This window comes from Triturus cristatus, chromosome 5_1 (genome assembly GCF_964204655.1).
Source record: "Triturus cristatus chromosome 5_1, aTriCri1.1, whole genome shotgun sequence".
In the NCBI taxonomy this organism is placed as follows: Eukaryota; Metazoa; Chordata; class Amphibia; order Caudata; family Salamandridae; genus Triturus; species Triturus cristatus.
This window is the reverse complement of record NC_140587.1, coordinates 816,301,824-816,322,425: the sequence shown is the minus strand read 5'-3', so window position 1 is coordinate 816,322,425 and position 20,602 is coordinate 816,301,824. Positions and strand designations below refer to the sequence as shown.

The window sequence follows — 20,602 nt, the reverse complement described above, 5'->3', positions numbered from 1 at the left end:
TCACCTCGTCACCTGCATCTTCACGACATCGCCTGGTTCCTTCCTGGTTCCTTCCCGGCTCCTGGCTGGTGACCTAGACTCTGTCCCTTCTGCTTGCAGGTTCCTTCCTTCTTGATCCCCACCTTGGGATCCACCGGACACTCTTCACTGACTGCCTGTCAGCAACTTTCCTTCAGGCATCCATAGAAGTCCACGACGAAACCCGACGCAAGTTCACACCTATGCACCCGCAGCCCGTGGGCTAGGTAACTTGGGTACTTCGGTGCTCACAAGGGTATTGACTATCCTAGGGTCTTGTTTCCGAGTCTCGACTTTCTAGCTCTACCAGAAGTGTCCTAAAACTGCTTATTTCTAACTGCTAGTGATTCTATCGACTTTTACGCATTAAGCGTGAGTGTTTCCACTCTGCACCTGAATCCCGTGGGCCTCCCACTTCCTAACTGTTGGTAGTATAGTGTAGCCCCAGCGATTCCCTAGGCCTATCCTGTGTTTGTGACAGTGGTCCTTATACCACTTACTTAGTATATGGTTTGCGTGGCCCCTAGGGCCTAACTGTATTACTTACCTGTGTGACTTAATGTATGCTTAAATAAGACCGTGTTGTACTTACCTTGAATCTCATAAAGAGTGCTGAGGGTTTGCCTAGAATCAATACATTCTATTTTTATATATATCTGTTGTGGTGTCCTTTCATTTGGTATTCAAGGGATTACATATGGTATAACAGCTGGCTTCACATTCCATTCAGAGTTTAGCCTAAGACTGCTCTTGTCCATGCTACCACTAGGATAGCTGGTCTATAAGGTTGACTTTACAACCAATCACCATAAGGGTTGTTTGGACTGATACAAGGTGTACACTAGAATTAGTGACATCATATATCAGGCCAACTTCTCACATTGGTGAGCAGCGGTTGGGATCTGAGCTTGCTGTTGTAATACCATTGTAATCTTGAGATACTAAATTGAAAGATCACACAGATATTGTTTAGGTACATATAACATAGATTATAAATACTTAAGTCCTACTGGACTTAGTTGTTGTAGGTTGAAGGGCCTAGCACACCCTGACTACAACTACTAGAGAGGTTTAGTAGATACAACTAGTGTAGGTAGGTGCACACACCACACCCTCACTCGATCATGTCTCTGAGAGCAGATCAAGGTGATTCTCTCCCAGGAGGGGTAGATCTTAGAAAGATCCCCTCTAGATACGATACCCTAACTTTTCAGGAGATGAGACAGTTGTGTACCTCCAGAAAGTTAAAACAGGGTTCAAACCCTACCCTCATTCAGCTAGTAGAGATCCTAGAGGAGTATGATGCTCTTAGGGCCTCCCAGGCTAGTACCCTAGGTACAGGTGAGGGTCTACCCACTACAGATGAGTCAGATGAGACTTCAGAAGATGAGGTGGACAGCCAGGTCAAAGTAGGAAGACTTAGCCAGGCTAACTTAAGCTTGCATGGGAGTCTGAATGGGGCCCCCCCATTCAGACCCCCAAGTGGACTTAACCAGAGAAATAGGAGAGACAGATCCCCTTCAAGGGAATCCATCCACTCCCATGCCTCTTACAGCTCCAATGCCTCTTCTCACAGGGGAATGATTTCCCCACAGAGAAAAGAGCATGAAGCCAGAATGAGGGAAGCTAATCTAAGGATTGAGAGGGAAGAACTTGCCCTTGCCAAGGAGAAGCTTGCTCTGGCCAGAGAGCAGAAGTTAAGTGGGTTAGAACCCACTGGTGGCAGCAATATCCCTAAGGATAGTGACAGGACCTATGATAATAGAAACCTGAGCAAGATTGTCCCTCCCTACAAGTGTGGGGATGGCATCCACAAATGGAGAACTGCTTTGGAGAGAGCTTGCAAAGTACAGCAGGTACCCCAAAGTCAGTGGGCAGCTATCTTGTGGCTCTCCTTCTCTGAGAAAGGTAGAGACAAGCTCCTCACAGTTAGTGATGAGGATGTAGACAATTACACTGTCCTGAAGAGTGCTCTGATTGATGGGTTTGGCCTAACCACTGAACAATACAGGTTGTTGTTCGGGGATACCCAGAAGACACAGACTCAGGACTGGACTGACATTGTAGATTGTGCCACTAAGGCTCTGGAGGGCTGGTTATTGGGTAGTAAGGTTAAGGACTATACAGGATTGTATAATTTGATCATGAGAGAACAAATCCTTAATAACTGTCAAAACCAGCTGTTGCATCAACACTTGATTGACTCTGACCTAACTTCTCCCCAGGAATTGGGAAAGAAAGCAGATAGGTGGGTCAGGACTAGAGTTAAGCAGAAAAGCCAGAACCAGGGCGGTGATCAGAAAAAGGCAGACCAGAAGGGTAATGATCAGAAACAAAAAGACCAGAAGTCTTCACCAGCCCCCCAAAAGGCTCAGGGGGAGGGTGGTTCCAAAAAGGATAAGAAGAAAGATGGCCAAAAGAAACCATGGTGCAACTATTGTAAGTCAAACTCACATTGGTTTAGTGAGTGCACCAAAAAGGATAAGCCCACAGCCACCATTGCCCCTAAGGCAACTGTACCCCCTAGTCCAGCTGTAAGTGGTGGTTCCCAGCAAAAGGGTGCAGTAGGGTCAACCCTGGGAACTGAGGAGGGTCCTGGCCTAGTCAGGATACCTACTCAGGCTGTTCTGATCTGTGATGGGGACTTAGCTTTGTCCTCTACTGTAGGCCCCAGTAACCTGGGCAAGTACAGACAGACTCCTTTTATCAACCAAAGAATGGCTCAGGCCTACAGGGACACTGGGGCTAGTGTCACAATGGTGACACCTGCCTTTGTGGACCCTGGACAGATCATGCTAGGTGAGAACTACCTAGTGACCAACGCTAGCAATGCCACTACCTCCCATAGTGTGGCAATTGTTAACTTTTCCTGGGGAGGGGTAACTGGCCTCAAGAAAGTTGTGGTAAGTTCAGACCTTCCTGTAGAGTGTCTGTTAGGAAATGATCTTGAAACTTCAGTTTGGTCTGAAGTGGAGTATAGGACCCATGCAGAAATGCTTGGGGGATAGATGCACATGTCCTTGCTGTGACCAGGTCAAGTGCTGGATCCTGGGACAATGGACCAGACACAATCCAAGAGAAAGAGCAGTAGGGTAAAGGCTGTGCCTTCCCCCCTGCCTCAGGTGGTGGTTCAGCCCTCCCAGGAGGATGATTCTGAGAGCCCTGAAGGAACTGTCCTAGAAGAACTGGAACCTGGTCAGGTTGAGTTTCTTGGGACAGGGGGACATTCAAGGGCAGATCTGAAGCAGGCTCAATTAGACTGCCCCTCTCTTGAACCCCTCAGACAGCAGGCTGCTGCTGAGGCTGCAGGGAATATTCAAGGTACCCATAGAGTGTATTGGGATGAAGGGCTGCTCTACTCAGAGGCTAGAGACCCCAAGCCTGGTGCGTCCAGGAGGTTGGTCATACCATTGAGTTTGAGGCTTCCTTCTTACCGTGGCCCATGATATTCCCCTTGCAGGACACTTAGGCCAGAACAAGACTTGGGACAGACTTGTCCCTCACTTTCACTGGCCTCACATGTCAGAAGATACTAAGGAGTTTTGTCGCTCCTGTGTCACCTGCCAAGCCAGTGGTAAATCAGGTGGCACCACAAAGGCCCCCCTCATACCACTACCTGTGGTGGGGGTTCCCTTTGAGAGAGTGGGGATAGACATTGTAGGACCAATGGACCCCCCTACAGCATCTGGGCACAGATTTATACTGGTGATAGTGGACCATGCCACCAGGTATCCAGAAGCTATTCCCCTGAGGACCACAACAGCCCCTGTTGTGGCAAGAGCCCTACTTGGAGTCTTCTCCAGAGTGGGTTTTCCAAAGGAGGTGGTGTCTGACAGAGGTGCCAACTTCATGTCAGGATATTTGACTGCAATGTGGAAGGAATGTGGTGTCAACTACAAGTTCACTACACCCTATCACCCACAGTGCAATGGGCTTGTGGAGAGATTCAACAAGACCCTAAAAGGGATGATAAAAGGTTTACCAGACAAGCTTAGGCGAAGATGGGACATCCTTTTACCCTGCCTTCTGTTTGCTTACAGAGAGGTCCCACAAAAGGGGGTTGGCTACAGCCCTTTTGAGCTTTTGTTTGGGCATCCTGTAAGAGGACCCCTATGTTTAGTAAGGGAAGGATGGGAGAGATCTCTCAAACAACTCAAACTTGGTATAGTGGATTATGTACTTGGTCTCCGCTCCAGGACGGCAGAGTATATGAAGAAGGCTTCTAAAAACCTTGAGGCAAGCCAAGAACTCCAAAAAGCTTGGCATGACCAAAAGGCTGTGCTGACTGTGTACCAACCAGGGCAGAAAGTGTGGGTGTTGGAGCCAGTGGCCCCAGCAGCACTCCAGGACAAATGGTCTGGACAGCACACTATTGTTGAGCAAAAGGGAGAAGTCACCAGCTTGGTGGACCTTGGGACTCCCAGATGCCCCCACAGGGTGCTTCATGTCAACAGATTGAAGGCATATGTTGACAGGGCAGACATGGGCTTACTCATGGTTACAGATGAGGGGCAGGAGGAAGAGAGTGACCCTCTCCCAGACCTGTTGACTCAGAACCCTGATGATGGCTCAGTTGATGGTGTGGTCTTTTCTGACAGCCTCACTGTCCATCAGCAACAGGACTGCAGACAAGTTCTGCAATCCTACAGACATATGTTCTCTCTGACCCCAAGTCAGATAAACTGGTGCACCCATGAGGTGGACACTGGTGATAGTCTGCCTGTGAAGAGTAAAATCTACAGGCAACCTGACCATGTCAGGGACTGCATAAAAGTTGAGGTACAAAAGATGATGGAGCTGGGAGTCATTGAACCTTCAGAGAGCCCTTGGGCTAGTCCTGTAGTTCTTGTGCCAAAACCTCACACCCAAGATGGTAAGAGAGAGATGAGGTTTTGAGTGGACTACAGAGGTCTCAATGCTGTCACTAGGAAAGATGCCCACCCAATACCTAGGGCAGATGAGCTCATTGACAGACTGGCAGCTGCTAAGTTTTTGAGCACATTTGACCTGACAGCAGGCTACTGGCAAATCAGACTAGCTGAGAATGCAAAGGCCAAAACTGCTTTCTCGACCCCAGGAGGACATTATCAATCTGTGGTAATGCCCTTTGGTTTGAAGAATGCACCTGCCACTTTCCAAAGGTTGGTAAATCAAGTCCTTACAGGCCTGGATGACTACTGTGCAGCTTATCTTGATGATATTGCTGTCTTTAGCTCCACCTGGGAGGATCACCTGGTCCACCTGAGGAATGTTTTAGAGGCCCTGCAAAAGGCAGGCCTCACTATCAAGGTCACTAAGTGCCAGATAGGGCAGAGCAAGGTTGTATACCTGGGCCACCTAGTCGGTGGGGGTCACGTTCAACCACTGGAGAGCAAGATCCAGACCATAAAGGACTGGACTCCTCCAACTACCCAGACTCAGGTCAGAGCTTTCTTGGGCCTGACTGGGTATTACAGAAAGTTTGTTAAGAACTATGGGTCCATTGTGACACCACTTAATGACTTGACCTCTAAGAAGATGCCCAAGAAAGTTCAGTTGACAGTGAGCTGTCAAAAAGCATTTGATGACCTGAAGCAGGCCATGTGCAGTGCACCTATTCTGAAAAGTCCAGACTACTCCAAAGAGTTCATAGTCCAGACAGATGCTTCTGAGTTGGGTGTGGGAGCTGTTCTTTCACAACTGAATGTAGATGGTCAAGACCAGCCCATTGCTTTTATTAGTAGAAGGCTGACCCCTAGAGAGAAATGTTGGTCAGCTATTGAGAGGGAGGCCTTTGCTGTGGTTTGGGCCCTGAAGAAGCTGAGGCCATACTTGTTTGGCACTCACTTCAAGATTCAGACAGACCATAAGCCCCTCTTGTGGCTAAATCAGATGAAGGGTGAAAATCCCAAACTTCTTAGGTGGTCCATTTCCCTACAGGGGATGGACTTCACAGTGGAACATAGACCTGGGACTGACCATGCCAATACAGATGGACTCTCCAGATATTTCCACTTAGAACATAAAGACTCAACTGGTCAAGGTTAGTTTAATGTCCCTAAGTTTGGGGGCGGGGGGGGGGTGTAGGAGAGTAGGGTCTGCTTTCTATGTTCACCCCTACTTTTTGCTTTTGCTCCACTGGTTTTCGACTTAGATGTGGCTGTGGGCCTGATAATCAGACCCACAGCCCAGCTGTTCTCTCTCTAAATTTATACTATGTACTTTAGGTGCATAACCCAATTGGTTAGGATCACCTTATTGGCCCCTGTACAGTGTACCTTAGGTACCCAGGGCATAGGTGTACCCTAGGCCTACCAGGGGCTGCAGCATGTATTATGCCACCCCTGGCCTGGCCTTCCAGTATGACAACTGGCTGATCACTCAGCTGGGGCAAGGTTGTGTAATCACCCCTTGCTTAGGTGTAGTATTCCTATACCTACCTTATATATAGACACATGTGTACCTATCAGCCACTCCTATGGCAGGCCTTAACAATCCTGGAGGCAGAGTGCTTGGTAACATGTGAGATGGTGCTCTAGCATGAGCTGAGCCTGTCTGCAGCTTTCGGAACCATGTCCTTATAGCTGTTCTATGATATAGCCTACCATATACTCTTAAAGTGCCTTATAATCTTAAACGGTTATGGTAACTATGGTTTGGCTTTATTGAAACATGTCGTGTAAGGTGTCTAACACTTTGGAATAATACCCCCATACCATTTCTGGTGATGAGGATATTATTCCCCACTTCTAGAGGGAGAGACATGTTGTAACCTACTTACCCGGTTAAAGTTAACAAGAGCCCCAGCATCACAAAATGGATGCTGCTGCCACAGACACAAGTCTGACCTCCTGCTGCTGGGAGCCCTTCCAGCGAGGGAGGCTTGGACAATAGGTTTCCTGCCTCGGGAGGTGCAAGCACCACCCGAAACAGGATTTAGTGTATTGGGGCAGGGAGGGTTGAATGAAACGAGACACTGCCTGGGGCACACAAGGTGTCCCATGCATAGTCCAGTTCAAACCGGTGCTGGGGCACTCCAGCCCCAGCTCTGGCACGAAACTGGACAAAGGAAAGGGGGTGTAGCCACTCCCCTTCCTGGTCCCACCCATAGGAGGGACCTTGCAGGTAGCCCAGCCCACTAGCCCAGTATATTAGTAGCTAGTTGGGCCCTGCTAAATTAGATTAACCTGAATCTGCAACTTGAACAGAAACTCTGGACCTTCGACATTCGACCTCAGGAAGAAGACTGAAGAAATCTCCATGTGGCCAAGGAGTGACCACCCTGGGCAACCAGGCACCATCCAGCGACCGTTGCTTGGTTTGCGACTGAATCCTACGAGGGACGACTGCAGAGACTGACCAGCGCCGAGACTTCCAGACACCTCTGAACCAGATCCACATCTCCAGCAAAGCGGAGACCCGTGGAGGCGATGAGGGACGTGGCACCGGCGACTTGGGAAAAGTGGCTAGTAACTGACTTGCGCGACTTCTGAGGCTTCCTCGAGGCTGTGCTTGGGGAATTGAGAAGCCCCACTCCCGAGCACCATCTGCAAAGAAGATCAGCTCCCCACACTTCACGTGTTCTGCGTGGGGCCCTTCTGCACCTGTGTTGCTCGACGTGTTGTCCGGTTGCTGGCCCGTTGGCTAGTAGCCTCTGCGACGACGAACCTTTACTTTCAACTTGCTGGTCCGGCTCCTCCAGACTGGCACCCGCTCCTCTGTGAAAGAGAAGCACCCCAGACCTTCCTGGTCCGCACCAGAAGCAAGTCCTCCATCCTGCGTGGGTTCCGCTTGCCAAGGCTTGTTGGGTCCTGACTCGACTTCGACGCCGCCGACAGCAAAAGCCTTCGTGGGACAGCTCACCTCCTGGTCCTGGTCGTCCTCGACGTCTCCTGGTACCCGTGGCTGCTGCGACAAGCTTCACCTCGTCACCTGCATCTTCACAACATCGCCTGGTTCCTCCCGGCTCCTGGCTGGTGACCTAGACTCTGTCCCTTCTGCTTGCAGGTTCCTTCCTTCTTGATCCCCACCTTGGGATCCACCGGACACTCTTCACTGACTGCCTGCCAGCAACTTTCCTTCAGGCATCCATAGAAGTCCACGACGAAACCCGACGCAAGTTCACACCTATGCACCCGCAGCCCGTGGGCTAGGTAACTTGGGTACTTCGGTGCTCACAAGGGTATTGACTATCCTAGGGTCTAGTTTCCGAGTCTCGACTTTCTAGCTCTACTAGAAGTGTCCTAAAACTGCTTATTTCTAACTGCTAGTGATTCCATCGACTTTTACGCATTACGTGCGAGTGTTTCCACTCTGCACCTGAATCCCGTGGGCCTCCCACTTCCTAACTGTTGGTAGTATAGTGTAGACCCAGCGATTCCCTAGGCCTAGGCCTATCCTGTGTTCGTGACCGTGGTCCTTATACCACTTAATTAGTATATGGTTTGCGTGGCCCCTAGGGCCTAACTGTATTACTTACCTGTGTGACTTAATGTATGCTTAAATAAGACCGTGTTGTACTTACCTCGAATCTCATAAAGAGTGCTGAGCGTTTGCCTAGAATAAATACATTCAATTTTTATATATATCTGTTGTGGTGTCCTTTCATTTGGTATTCAAGGGATTACATATGGTAGAACAGCTGGCCTCACATGCCATTCAGAGTTTAGCCTAAGACTGCTCTTGTCCATGCTACCACTAGGATAGCTGGTCTATAAGGTTGACTTTACAACCAATCACCATAAGGGTTGTTTGGACTGATACAAGGTGTACACTAGAATTAGTGACATCATATATCAGGCCAACTTCTCACATTGACCCAAGCTGAGGTGAAAGGGGCCAGCTTAACAGACTGGGTGTGTTCCCCTAAGAACGAGAGCATCCAGTCGAGTGCCTTGTCCCTAAGGCCCGCCGCTTGCATTCCATCCGCTAATATGGTGTGACACACAATATCGAATGCAGCGGATAGGTCTAATAAAACCAGGGACTGTGTGCACCCCCCTATCTGCACCCTCTTTCAGATCATCCAATACACTCAGGATAACAACTTCAGTGGAGTGTAATGGTCTGTAGCCTGCCTGATGTAAGTCCAGGAAGTTAGTTTCTTCAATGAAGGCACAAAGGAGTTTTGCAACATGTGCCTTCAGTATCTTTGCCGGATATGGAAGGAGCGATATTGGTCTAGAATTGCTCATTAAACTGGGATCTACTCCTGCTTTCTTTTGCAGTGGGACCAGCACTGCCTCTTTGAAGGCGCGTGTGACCACCCGTTGCACTAAAGAGGTGTTGAGAAGAGTGATAAAGATATCCGGGAATTGTCAGAAGATCTTTTTGTATCCTAGTTGGGCAAGGGTCATTGGGGGAACCAGATTGTATCTTATTTCTAAGCTCTACCAATCGATCTGAGGTGACATTTTAGAGACTAGACAAAGTTATGGGATTAATGAATTGCTTGTGTGATTTCCAATCTTGAGAATTAGAGAAGATAGATTTCTGGATGTCCTTAATTTTGTCAACCAAGTAGGTACTCAAGTTATCACACAGAACTTGTGAGGGGGTAATGGCAATGTGACACGGTCAGCACTAGAGAGTTCTCTATTTTGAAAATATCCTTAGATTTATTTTCAGAGCTATGTACCCTGTTTGTGTAAAAAGCCTTTTTTGCCTCCACAATGGCCACTTTGTTAACTGTGGGCGTAGGACTACGCTCCGCTTGCGTAGTTTGCGCAACTACGCGCTAAGCAAATTGCCCATAGCACAGTGCAAAAACGCGTAGCGGGCATTTTTTGCTTCCTCGCGGTCCTCAACGTCAAGTTGCCGATCGCGAGCGTAGAAAATATACCTCCTGGCAAGATTCTCAACGCGGGGAGGTCAGGTTTCTCATTGCGAGTGGTCGCGTATGCTTGCGACCGCTCACGATGAGAAACTACCAGTCCGCGTTGAGAAGCTGCCACTCGAGTACAAATCTACTCGAGCGGCAGAAAACGACCGCTTGCACTGTGCAAGATGCGGTTTGCACAGTGAGGACATGCATCCGGCACTGTGCAATCAGTGCGAACAGCATTTTGCACAGTGCACTACGCAGTTCGCGTAGCTTGCATAGTGCGCAGTGCACTTCGCGCAGCGCTACTACGCAAACTACGCACAGGGTTAAACTTTATACTCAGTTAGTGTTTTTTGGAACTTTTCCTTTCCGTTGGGGAGTAGCTTCTCCTCCACTTTCGTTCCGCCTGGCGGGTCTTGAGTTTTACTAGTTTTAGCTCTGTGGTGAACCAATAGGAGGTTTCATGCTGCCTAGAGCCCCTCTCTTTCCACTGTAATGGGGCATGCATCTCACATGCCCGTAACTGCCAGTTGGAGATGGCTCTTTCCAACTCATTTACATTATCTGTTATTGGAGGGATTGTAGAATTCAAGTTATTGAGGAACTCTGGTAAACGGACACGATTCCAATTTCTGGTCAGTAATTTTGTGTCACTAAATGTTTTAGGTAAGGGTAGACCCTTTATAGCAAAGTGTATCAGGTGGTGGTCTGACCACACACACAGCTTCACCATTAAGTTACATACCAAGATGTTAAAGGTCCATAATTGGTCTAAAGCATGCCCTTTAATGTGGGTGGGTCCCGTTATATGTCCTTCTAGATTCAAGTTATTTAGTAAATCTGTAAGTTCCTTGGAGCCCCAGCTCCCCTCTTCCTCTGTCGACCAACAATTCAGGTCTCCAATTAGAACAGTTTTTGCATTGTCTATAGTGGTAGGGTCAGGTAATTAGCTAATTCATTGACAAAATCTCCTATTGCAGTTGGGGGTCTATAGACCAATATACACACTAATGTAGATTTAGGAAATATTAGTTTTAGTGTGAGGCTATCCACTGAGGCAAATTCAAATGGGGCGATGGAAGTGGCCGAAAGATCTTGTTTGATGATTTCTGCCAGCAGCAGGCATATACCGTCTTAGTGGAGGGCCGCCTGGACGCCAGAATAATGTTACAGACTTTGGGAGGAAGGTCAAAATCTATCAACAGTTGCCACTCAATCTCCACGTATGGAGGCGCAGAGTTGACCAGTTTGGCTGGAGCCTGATCGGAGGATCGACACTCATGCTCAGAAGCTCTGGATACCAGACTCTCCTTGCCCAGTCCGGTGCAACAAGAATGACTTGGGCCCAGTCACTCCTGATCTTCTTCAGAACCCTGGGCAGGACTGATATGGGTGGAAAGGCGTACAACAGGCCTGCGCTCCACTCATGACAAAACGCGTCGCCGAGCGATAGCCACCTTGGAAACTCCAGCGCGCAGTACTGCTGACATTGCACGTTCTCTTTGGAGGCGAACAAATCTAACCAAGGTTCTCCCCACTGCTGAAAGAGACCTTGCGCCACCTCCGACTGGAGAAGCCATTTGTGATCCCAAAGGCATTGACTGCTGAGATCGTCCACCCTGGTGTTCAGAGAACCTGCCAGGTGTTGAACTACCAGGGATATGGCCTGCTGTTCCAGCCATGTCCAGAGACGTAGGGCCTTTCGACAAAGGGTCCACGATCCCACCCTGCCATGCTTGTTGCAGTACCACATGGCGGTGGTGTTGTCCATGAATACCTGCACCAGCTTCCCTTTGACAGAGGGAAGAAATGCTTTCAATGCCAACCGAATCGCTCGGAGCTCCAACAAGTTTATGTGGAGTCCCGTCTCCGCTGGAGACGAGTGACCCTGATCTCCACCTCTCCCATGTGGCCGCCCCATCCCAGAAGTGACGCATCCGTTATGACTGAATATCCTGGACTCGCTGCTCGGGAGGATAAGCCCGAAACTGCACTGTGTCCAGAACAGCTCAGATGAAAAGGAGCGTCTGAGAAGGAGTCGGTGTGAGTTCGGCAAGTTTATAGAGAACCCCAGCGAATGCAGGAGGTCTGCCGTAGTCTGAAATACAACTGCCTGGGGCGTGGAAGCCTTCAACAGCCAGTCGCCAAGGTAGGGGAAGACTAACACCCCTAAACTGAGCAGATGAGCTGCGACCACCGCCATAACCTTGGTGAACACCTGAGGGGCACTGGTAAGGCCGATGGAGAGCACGGTAAACTGAAAGCGCTCGGGCCTACCTTGCACCGCAGGTAACGCATCCAGCAGGTCCAACGCTACCATACAGTCTTCTTTGTCTAGGTCAGACAAAACCTGAGCTAGGATGAGCTCCTTGAACTTCTTCTTGAGGATGAGATTGACGGCCCGTAGATCTAAAATGGCCTGCAACCCTTTGCTCTTTTCCGGAACCTGAAAGTAGCGGGAATAACAACCACTGTAAGCTTCTGAAACCGGGACCCTTTCTATGGCTCCTTTGGCCAAGAGAGCTGTAACTTACTCCTGGAGCAATTTCAGATGATTCTCCGTCAGCTGTTCACGATTTGGCAAAATGGGAGGAGGAAAAGAAAGAAAAGGCAGAGAATAGTCCTCCTGAATGATCTGCAAGACCCACTTGTCCGATGTTATGGATCTCCAGTGGGGGAAATGGTGATGAATTCTCACACCAACTGGGGTAGTGTGGTCTTGCAGACTTATACTAGGAGTGCTTGGAGGCTGCGACTGCCGGGGGCAGGGTGGACAAGGACTTCTGGCTTCCATTCCTGGATCGGAATGCACCGCTTCCACGTCCTTGCATGGCTTGGGCAGTCTGTGCAGGCCGGTTGCTGGGGTAGGGTTGGCGCGGCTGGAAACCACTTACATTGCCACGAAAGAGGCGAAAGTTAGACTGACCCCAAGGAGTAGAGGAGAGGGCCAAGGATCTGGCCCTAGCTTGAGAGTCCTTGAAACCTGACCTGGGCCGAATTTGCCTTTTCCCCTAAAAGACTGGTTCCATCAAAGGGCATGTCCATGAGATTGGCCTGCACATCGCCAGATAAGCCAGTTGTCCTAAGCCAGGTGTGGCGTCTTAAGGCCAGTGTATTTGAAAACTATCTGCCCAGCAAATCTGCCGTATCTAAGCCACAAAAATGGTGAATTTTGCTGCATCTATCCCATCCTTGACTGCTTGGGAGAGCACAGCCCGGGCCTTCTCTGGGACTTGTGGCAGCACTTTCACAACTGTCTCCCAAAGGGAGTGGGAGAAACAGCCCAATAAGCATGTGGTATTCATCAAACACCATGCCAGGCTGGAGGAAGAAAACAATTTCTTCCCAAATGCATCCAACCTCTTGGGATTCCCTGTCCGAAGGAGCGGAAGGGAAGGCACCCTGGGAAGTAGAGGCCTGCCCCACCAAACTCTCTGGGGTGGGGTGATGGCTGAGGAACTTCGGAGCGCCCGGTGCTGGGCAATGGCGGCATACAACAGCCCTATTCACAGGAGCCCCTCTGCTAGGCTTGGACCACATACCTAGAAGGATGTCTGTAAGTGCCTCATTAAAGGGCAAACGGAGTTCGGAAGCGGAAGCCCCAGGTGGAAGCACTTCGGTCAGGAGATTAGTCCTGACCTGCAATGAATGAGGGTAGCTCTAGTCCTAGGACCTCAGCTGCCCTCTTTACCACCATGGTGTAGGATGCCCCCTCCTCCGTAGCCACTGTCGGCGGAGAGAGCATGCCAGTATCTGGAGAAGTGTCCAGTCCACTGGCCTCCGGAAGTTCCCTATACCAGTCCAACTGCTCTGTAGAGTCATCCTGGTGTTCCAGAGGGTCCATACGCCCCTCCCATTCCTCTCCTGAGCCTAGCACATCCTGAAAGTGCTCATGCGACAACATAGAACCTCTGGGTTCAATGGACGTCGTAATCGGCGTCGAGCAATGTTGTTCCAACTGTCGTAGGGGATGAAGATGGGGCTGGCATCGCCTATGAGCACCGGAGGCATCGACTTCGGGTCCAGCACCGGAGGTGGTCATGTTGTCACGACCGGCGTCGACCCAGATCCATGAGGCCCCACTGGTGCTGTGGCGGGAGCTGACGGCGCCGAACCTAATGGGATCTCTTATGACCCTGCGGGGCGCGAAGGCTCACCAGTGGGGTGGCACGCTCAAATACGTGGCACATGGCCTCATAAAATTCTTTTATCTGAGCGGGGGTCCCTCCTGCTCTCAAAAAGGGAGGGAGGCGCGAAGTCGCCCCAGGCACCGGGGCCATGGAACCATGCCTAGAGCGTCGGTGCTCCTTACCTCTCTCGTCGACTGACAAAGCTGAGGTAAAGATGAATGCTGCTTGGGCTCCAGGAGCAGTTCCGCGACCTCCTCTGCCTTGATCAGGACTGGATCCTCCACGGAGTCTGGCTGGGCTGCAAGGAGCTTCATCGCCCGCTCCCTCAAGGCCTTTGAAGCCATGGCCATGCAGTCCGAGCACAAATTCGAGTCGTGGTCGCGCTCGAGACACCAGAGACCGAGGAGGTGGGGGTTGGTTTACCTACATCACGCTGTGTCAGGCACCGAACGGCTTGAAGCCGGTCTTCCTTGAAGACATCCATCGCACACAAAGTTGGAAAAAACTTCAGAATTCAACAAAAGTCGAGAAAAAACGTTAAAAAAAAAAAAGACTGAAGGGTATCTCTTTTCAGATCAGCGCTTAACTGGCACGGAAAGAAAAGAACTGACGTCCATGCGCCTGGGTGGCGCCTATATAGGCACTGCGACGTCGTAACCGAAGCTGCTGATGCGGATGTCACGCAGAGCCGAATAGAGGCACCCGAAGGCGCGCGCAAGGGATATTGCTCAGCAAGTTTCCGGATCCAGCCTGATGCCTGGGAAATTCAAAGGTAAGGAATCTGCAGCTAGAAGTCTCTATAAGATATAGATAAGGCATTTGATTCTTTTCCACCCAGAGTGCCGTTTCTTTCACAATTTGCAGAAGATTTCTGTGATATATAATAATATTCACTGAAAGAACCTAAAGTTACAGGCACGTTATAGTTAGGCTCAGATTTCACTCGTACAAGACCAGTGAAATTCAACAGCTATAGTTACCTGAGCTAACCTAATGTCACTATGTCATGTGAGGTGAAGTGATAAGCAGTGCATTGCGGGGTGTACGTTACAGTTAGCTCAGGCAACTAACTGCTGAATTTCACTGGTTTTGTACGAGTGAAATCTGAGCCAAACTATAACGTCCCTGTAACCTTTGATTACATTTTATTTCTTAATTGTAACCTGCTGAGGTTTAATTTCTGTGAAATGAGCATCGTGCCAGAATGAATCCTGCCTTGCATATTCATCCAAGAACAGGCCACCATTTTGTGCAACACCTGCCCAACTGGAGTACTTTCTACTGACTAATTATTAATTAGTCAGTACAATAATGACTAATTGACTTTCTGAGACCTCTCTTTCTGCTTTTTGGACTTGGCCATGAATAATTTGGCCTCCCTCTCCTTCAGTGCTTTTGGATTCATGTGCTTGCACAAAGTGTATGTCATGACGTCGTGGCTGACAAGAGACACAGTAAACAATCTTCATGAGGGTCAGTGATGGACCTCTGGCCCCTACATTTTCTGCATGGCTTGGCTTGAAACCAAACTTTCTCAGAGTAGTCATCTTCGACGGCTACAAAGTCGTGACAACAGTAACTAAGAAATTTCCAGAAATGGAGAACCTGGGAAAAAAACATTACTTTATGTACACAAAGTTGCCCAGTGCAATCCCAGAGATAACTGCAACAGAGAGAAATATACTTAGCGTCTAATACATAAAGGCTATACAAATATTGAGGCTGTAAGTAACCCCAGGCAGAGCTGGCGTAGTGCCTCTATGCGGAGTTACAGAGTTGGAAAAAAACTCGGTGGAACTCCGCTCACACGCGCAAGACGTATAATGTAGGGGTTTCCAATGGACAACGAGGAAGGAGAGCGGCCATGGCGAGGAGGAGGCAGCCACAGCAGGTAAGTGCCTTTTAAAAATATATATAATTAGGGAGGGTGGAGGGGCCGGTTAACTATGCTCCGCCACGGAGTAGGAGTTTTGCCTAAACTAAGCCTTGGCAACGGAGCGCTGAGTAGGCAAAACTCTGTAAAAAAACGCTGGTGGAGTGGAGTTACCTGCCCGGGCTTAGCTGTAAGCTCGGCTCTGGAAGGTTTTTTTCTGAACATCACATGTTAAATGCTCTCTTTACTTACCTACAAATAAAAGCGCTACTCATTGCTCAAAATACTGTTTTGGATGAACATTGAGGGTGAGTGTAAGACATTGTATTATACTGTAAGTGAGTTTCTAAACATATCAATCTCCTACAGCAACCCTAGAGTTCTCATCTCGGCAAATTAACAGAGTTAGTGCCTTTAACTACAAGAATTTTGGTGGTTTCGGTCACCACTGCTATAAAACAGTGAACACACTATAACCCTAAGTAATTAATGACTCCAGGACACCAACAAACGGCCTATTAACAATGCTAATGGAATAAAAAAAATTCCATATCTTAAAGCATCCAACAACATGGACAATAAGGGAATTGCTAGAACAATATAACATCAATGAACACTTAGTCTGTGAAAGGAAGCTCGACTGCTAATAATACTTTGTAAAATGTCTCCGCATCTCAAAGAAAACAAGAAATATTCCACAGCAATAACTGATATAAATACAGTTAAGTAAACAGAAGACATGTATTACCTGAAGTGCTTCCAGAAAGAGTTTTAGGGAACATTATAGTTTGGTCTTTGGCCTCAATGCAAGTGGACGGCAACTTTGAAAATGGTTTTGCCATATGAACAACTGGTGTCTTGGGTTGTGAAGAAGGCGCAGCTCTAGCCAGTGCAGTGGATTCTCTAATTTGCACTTTTACAAGCTTATTTGAAAACCAAAGAAAAAGAAAAACATGTTTAATACGTTTCTGTGGAGATTTATAAAGGTTGTCACATTAATAACATTTATTTACAAGCCTGTAATTCTGCCTTCTTGGTCGGAACTAGAACAATCTACTAATGTTCTATTGTATTTGGGGCTTTGGACTATGGCAATGCCAATTAAAAGATTGAGCTTTAGATGGCAAATTAAATTGTGGAGGCTATCTAAGGAGCTATAAGACAAACATGTTAGTTACCTTTAGCAATGCTCCTTCTGCTGGATACATTATCTAACTTCAAATATCTCACCTTTAGAATATTCCCAAAACAGTCCAAGTTGTCAGACTGGACTAAAATTTTCAACAGCAACTGCTCCAGCATACCAGGAGGTGGCGCCACCCGACTCAGCAGGATGACCTTGCACTGCTCCAGAAGCGACCGTGCAGAGCCACGTATGAGCATCACCCATGTGCAACGATGTCAGTTTTGTCTTGCATTTTTTTTTTTAGACACAGATCAAACATAACAAATTGGAGGGGATAGTGTGTGGAACCTAACGTGGGACCTTATGAAAAACAATGTAGGAGTCCACGCCAAAGAATGTCATTTGGGGGGTTGCACCTCTGACACGTGGCTTATCCCTGTAACCCCTGGTGTTGCCTGGGAAACTGGCCAAGGAGGTTCTAAGAGCAGAAAGTAAACAGTGTTTTGATAAGCATGGTTTACTTTCTATAGCAGCTACAGGGAGCCAGGCAATACCCTCTCTATTCTGTAGAAATATATACATTTAGTAATGCACAGCACGCACTTCTAATTAAATAAAAAAGATAAAAGTATAAATAAACCTTTTTAAACAACATGTTGCTATGTTGAATGCTGAATAAAATGTTCAATCACCATCTTCCCCTCTGTGCTTCTCACAAGAGATAGTGGGATGCAAATTATCATAAATCAAAATGTATTTCCCGTTTTTTTTTTATTTTACAACCGGATTTTATTGGTTTTTCAAGACAGTCGGTACACATACACACTGTTCACGTCATATCCAGCACATGTTGCACGTATGGCACATAATTATTACTTTCTGGTGTATTTAACTTAACATTCCCTTGTAACAAAACGTCCCCGTCCCCCCCTTGAGTTGCGCTTGAGTGAACATTTGCAATCCCCGTGTGTTATTGGGTTCTCGTGGGTCAGGCTTCCAGTCGCAGTGTGTGCTGCGGTGTTGGCCAGACTCAAACTAAGTGTTCTCCTCACCCGCTCCCTTGTTCTAGTGCCTAGGCTGCGGCGTGCTTGCCCCACTACCATTATCCTGCCTTCTGGCTATCACCTCGCTCAGTAGGTTTTCCCACGCTCTGGCCCTGTCTATTTTTCACCCTGCTGGCTTCCCTGAGCAGTAACCTGCCTTCAGTTCCTGCCCATTTCTTGAGCTCTTTTTTCCAGAAAACAATCCTGGGCCCTCCTGGTGCCTTCCAGTTTCTGGTTCTCTCTCTCTTGGCCAGCACATCGGTCAGGTCCTGGAACTTCCCAGTCATCTTATTCTTGGCCGTATTGGGGAACCCCCAGACAGAAAGTGCTCTGGGGTGCGCGGGAGCTCTTTATCGATGAGATCACCAACTACTTGTCCTTTATCCTCCCAAAAGGGTTGTAGCGTGGGGCAGCTCCAGAACATGTGGATTACATCTGCCTCTCTCTCTGCACATCTTGGACACGCTGCTGTGTCCGTGTCGAAGTACCTCCTGATTCGGGATGGGGTGAGGTACGTTCTGTGCAATGCGTAGAAGTTAATTAGTTTAAATCGCGCATTTCTGGATGCTTTCGGGCTTTGCTCTAGGATCCTGCCCTACTCCACCTTCGGTATCTGCTTACCCAAGTCTTCCTCCCATTGTTATTGCAAGCGCTCTAGCGGCTGTTGCATGTCTTGCCTCATTGCCTTGTAGAGGAAAGACACAGTCTTGATCCTCCCTGCTGATAGCGCAACACATCTGCACTAATGTATTAACAATAAGCAGTAATGTACGGCGAGAGCACAGTTCAAACTATAGAAATAAGGGTTGATTCACACAAATAGTAGTAAAACAGTGCTCCTATTTTTAAACTGCCATCAGAGTGTAATTTTCAACTTTTTGGAAATCCAGAATTGTGAGTGGAATCTGCATGGGAAGCAGCACTTGCAGATTCCAAGTTTGGAATCTATACTCTGTGAGAAGGTCTTCAATGGCAAAGTGTGCGCAAGGTAAACCACGCCTTCAAACATCCTCAGAGTGAGATTTATGACAGCAGAACCCTCCAAACGTATGGTGGAAATCTCTGCAGCGGTTAAAACCTGTGTGTCAGTAATCAATTTGCAAATTAATTTACCTCTGTGAATGGGGGCGTGGCTTGGCCGGCTGCAGAATGGCCGCACTCTAAGTGGGCTCTGCCGGCCAAGCACAAGATCCGCAATGATCCTGCAGACAACTGCTTTCCCATCAGCCACAACCGGTGTCCCCTGACTTCTCCTTACCTGTGGCACCGTTTGGAGTGGTTTTTCGTCTTCCGGAGCTGCCCGGTTGCTGTTCGGCCATGGAGTTAGGCATTCACCTTGCGGGCCTGAGGGGGCCTGGCTGCTCCGATTCTGCCGCTGGCGGGGCACCCTGAGACTGTGTGCGGCCGGAGGGTTGCTGGAGGCGCCTGCTGAATCCCGGTGAGTGACTCTTGCCGCCTGGGTTCTCTGCGGCGGGGCTGGGGGCGTTAGCGCTGGACTGCCCGGCCCAGGCCTGGGGAGCGTCTGCGCCATTCTATTCCCCCGTTCCTGACTGGTGCGGCCTCTGCCCGCTCTCGGCGCCCAGGCCCGGCAACGCAAGCGGTGCGCCCCCGCGCTTCCTCGTCGCGGCTGCCCAGAGCTGGTGTGCGCTCCCCGCCGCCACGAAGCAGGGCGGCGCGTTGATCCTCGGACTGCCGGAGCGTTGCGGCCCCTCCCGGCGGAGTGCCGCGCCGCGGCACCCGGGACATCCGGGGCCTGGCCTTGCTGAGGCCTCTCAACTCTCCACAAGACTTGCCTGCTGCCTGCGCTACACGCCAGACCTGCTCTCCTGTTGGCTCACTGGTCAAAGAGGGTTGAAGCGGAAGTATTCAACAGTGCAGCACAGTGATTAGTTCACACCACTCTCTGTCATAACACACGGGCTGTGTGGACCCTGTGGCCGGTCCTCCTTCCACCGTCACGCCTGCTGCTACCGCTTGAAGGGTGGAGGTCTCGCCCTCCTCAAAACTGGCCCTGGGAAGTTTGTACTGCCACTGCTGTTGGCTGTACCGGGCCCCACCACTCCACCGCTGTCAGTTTATCTGCCTCCACGCCAGTTACCTCAGCGCTTTGATACAGTAGCGGAGCCACCATTAACCTACCTCCCGACCCTGCTTCACCTTACACTGGCTGCAGAGCTGCATTGCGACTGGCGGTTTTGCGGTGGCGGCACTTCTTCGTGGTCCTCCTCGGGGGATTGTGATCCTATCTGGCACTGTGTGGTGTGTGCTTTACTTTGCGAGCCCCACCTCGGGCTGGTTGACTGAGCCCTCTCTTCAATATCTCGTGGGCCTCTCCAGCATTCCATCCGCTCTCTGCCGACACATTCGCCTTCCTCTCTGAAAATAGCTTGCTTTGGGGTCGCCCAGTCGGAGCCTCTCCCGGAGTGCTCTTCCTACTGGGTGTCCTCTGCTCCTGTCGCTGTGAATAATTGCAGGTGGCCTTGTGGTTTTTCCGGGCGCTAACTCTGCTTGCCTGGGGTGCTCTGTGGCTCCCCTACTTCTTGGCGGCGCCTGCTGTGAGATTCCTTTTGAAATGGGAAGGTCTGATCCAAAACAGCACAAAATCACATT

The 20,602-nt window shown here is 49.3% G+C and overlaps 1 protein-coding gene across 5 annotated transcripts in view; it reads right to left on the bottom strand.

Moving 5' to 3' along the window:
• The window catches only part of CEP192 (centrosomal protein 192), a 1,978,693-nt gene that overhangs the window by 424,539 nt on the left and 1,533,552 nt on the right, over positions 1-20,602 (bottom strand). For all 5 annotated transcript variants that reach the window (XM_085605862.1, XM_085605865.1, XM_085605864.1 and 2 more), the window contains exon 39: positions 16,572-16,746. In XM_085605862.1, coding sequence (XP_085461988.1) covers positions 16,572-16,746 — 175 coding nt within the window. The remainder of the gene's footprint in view (positions 1-16,571; positions 16,747-20,602) is intronic.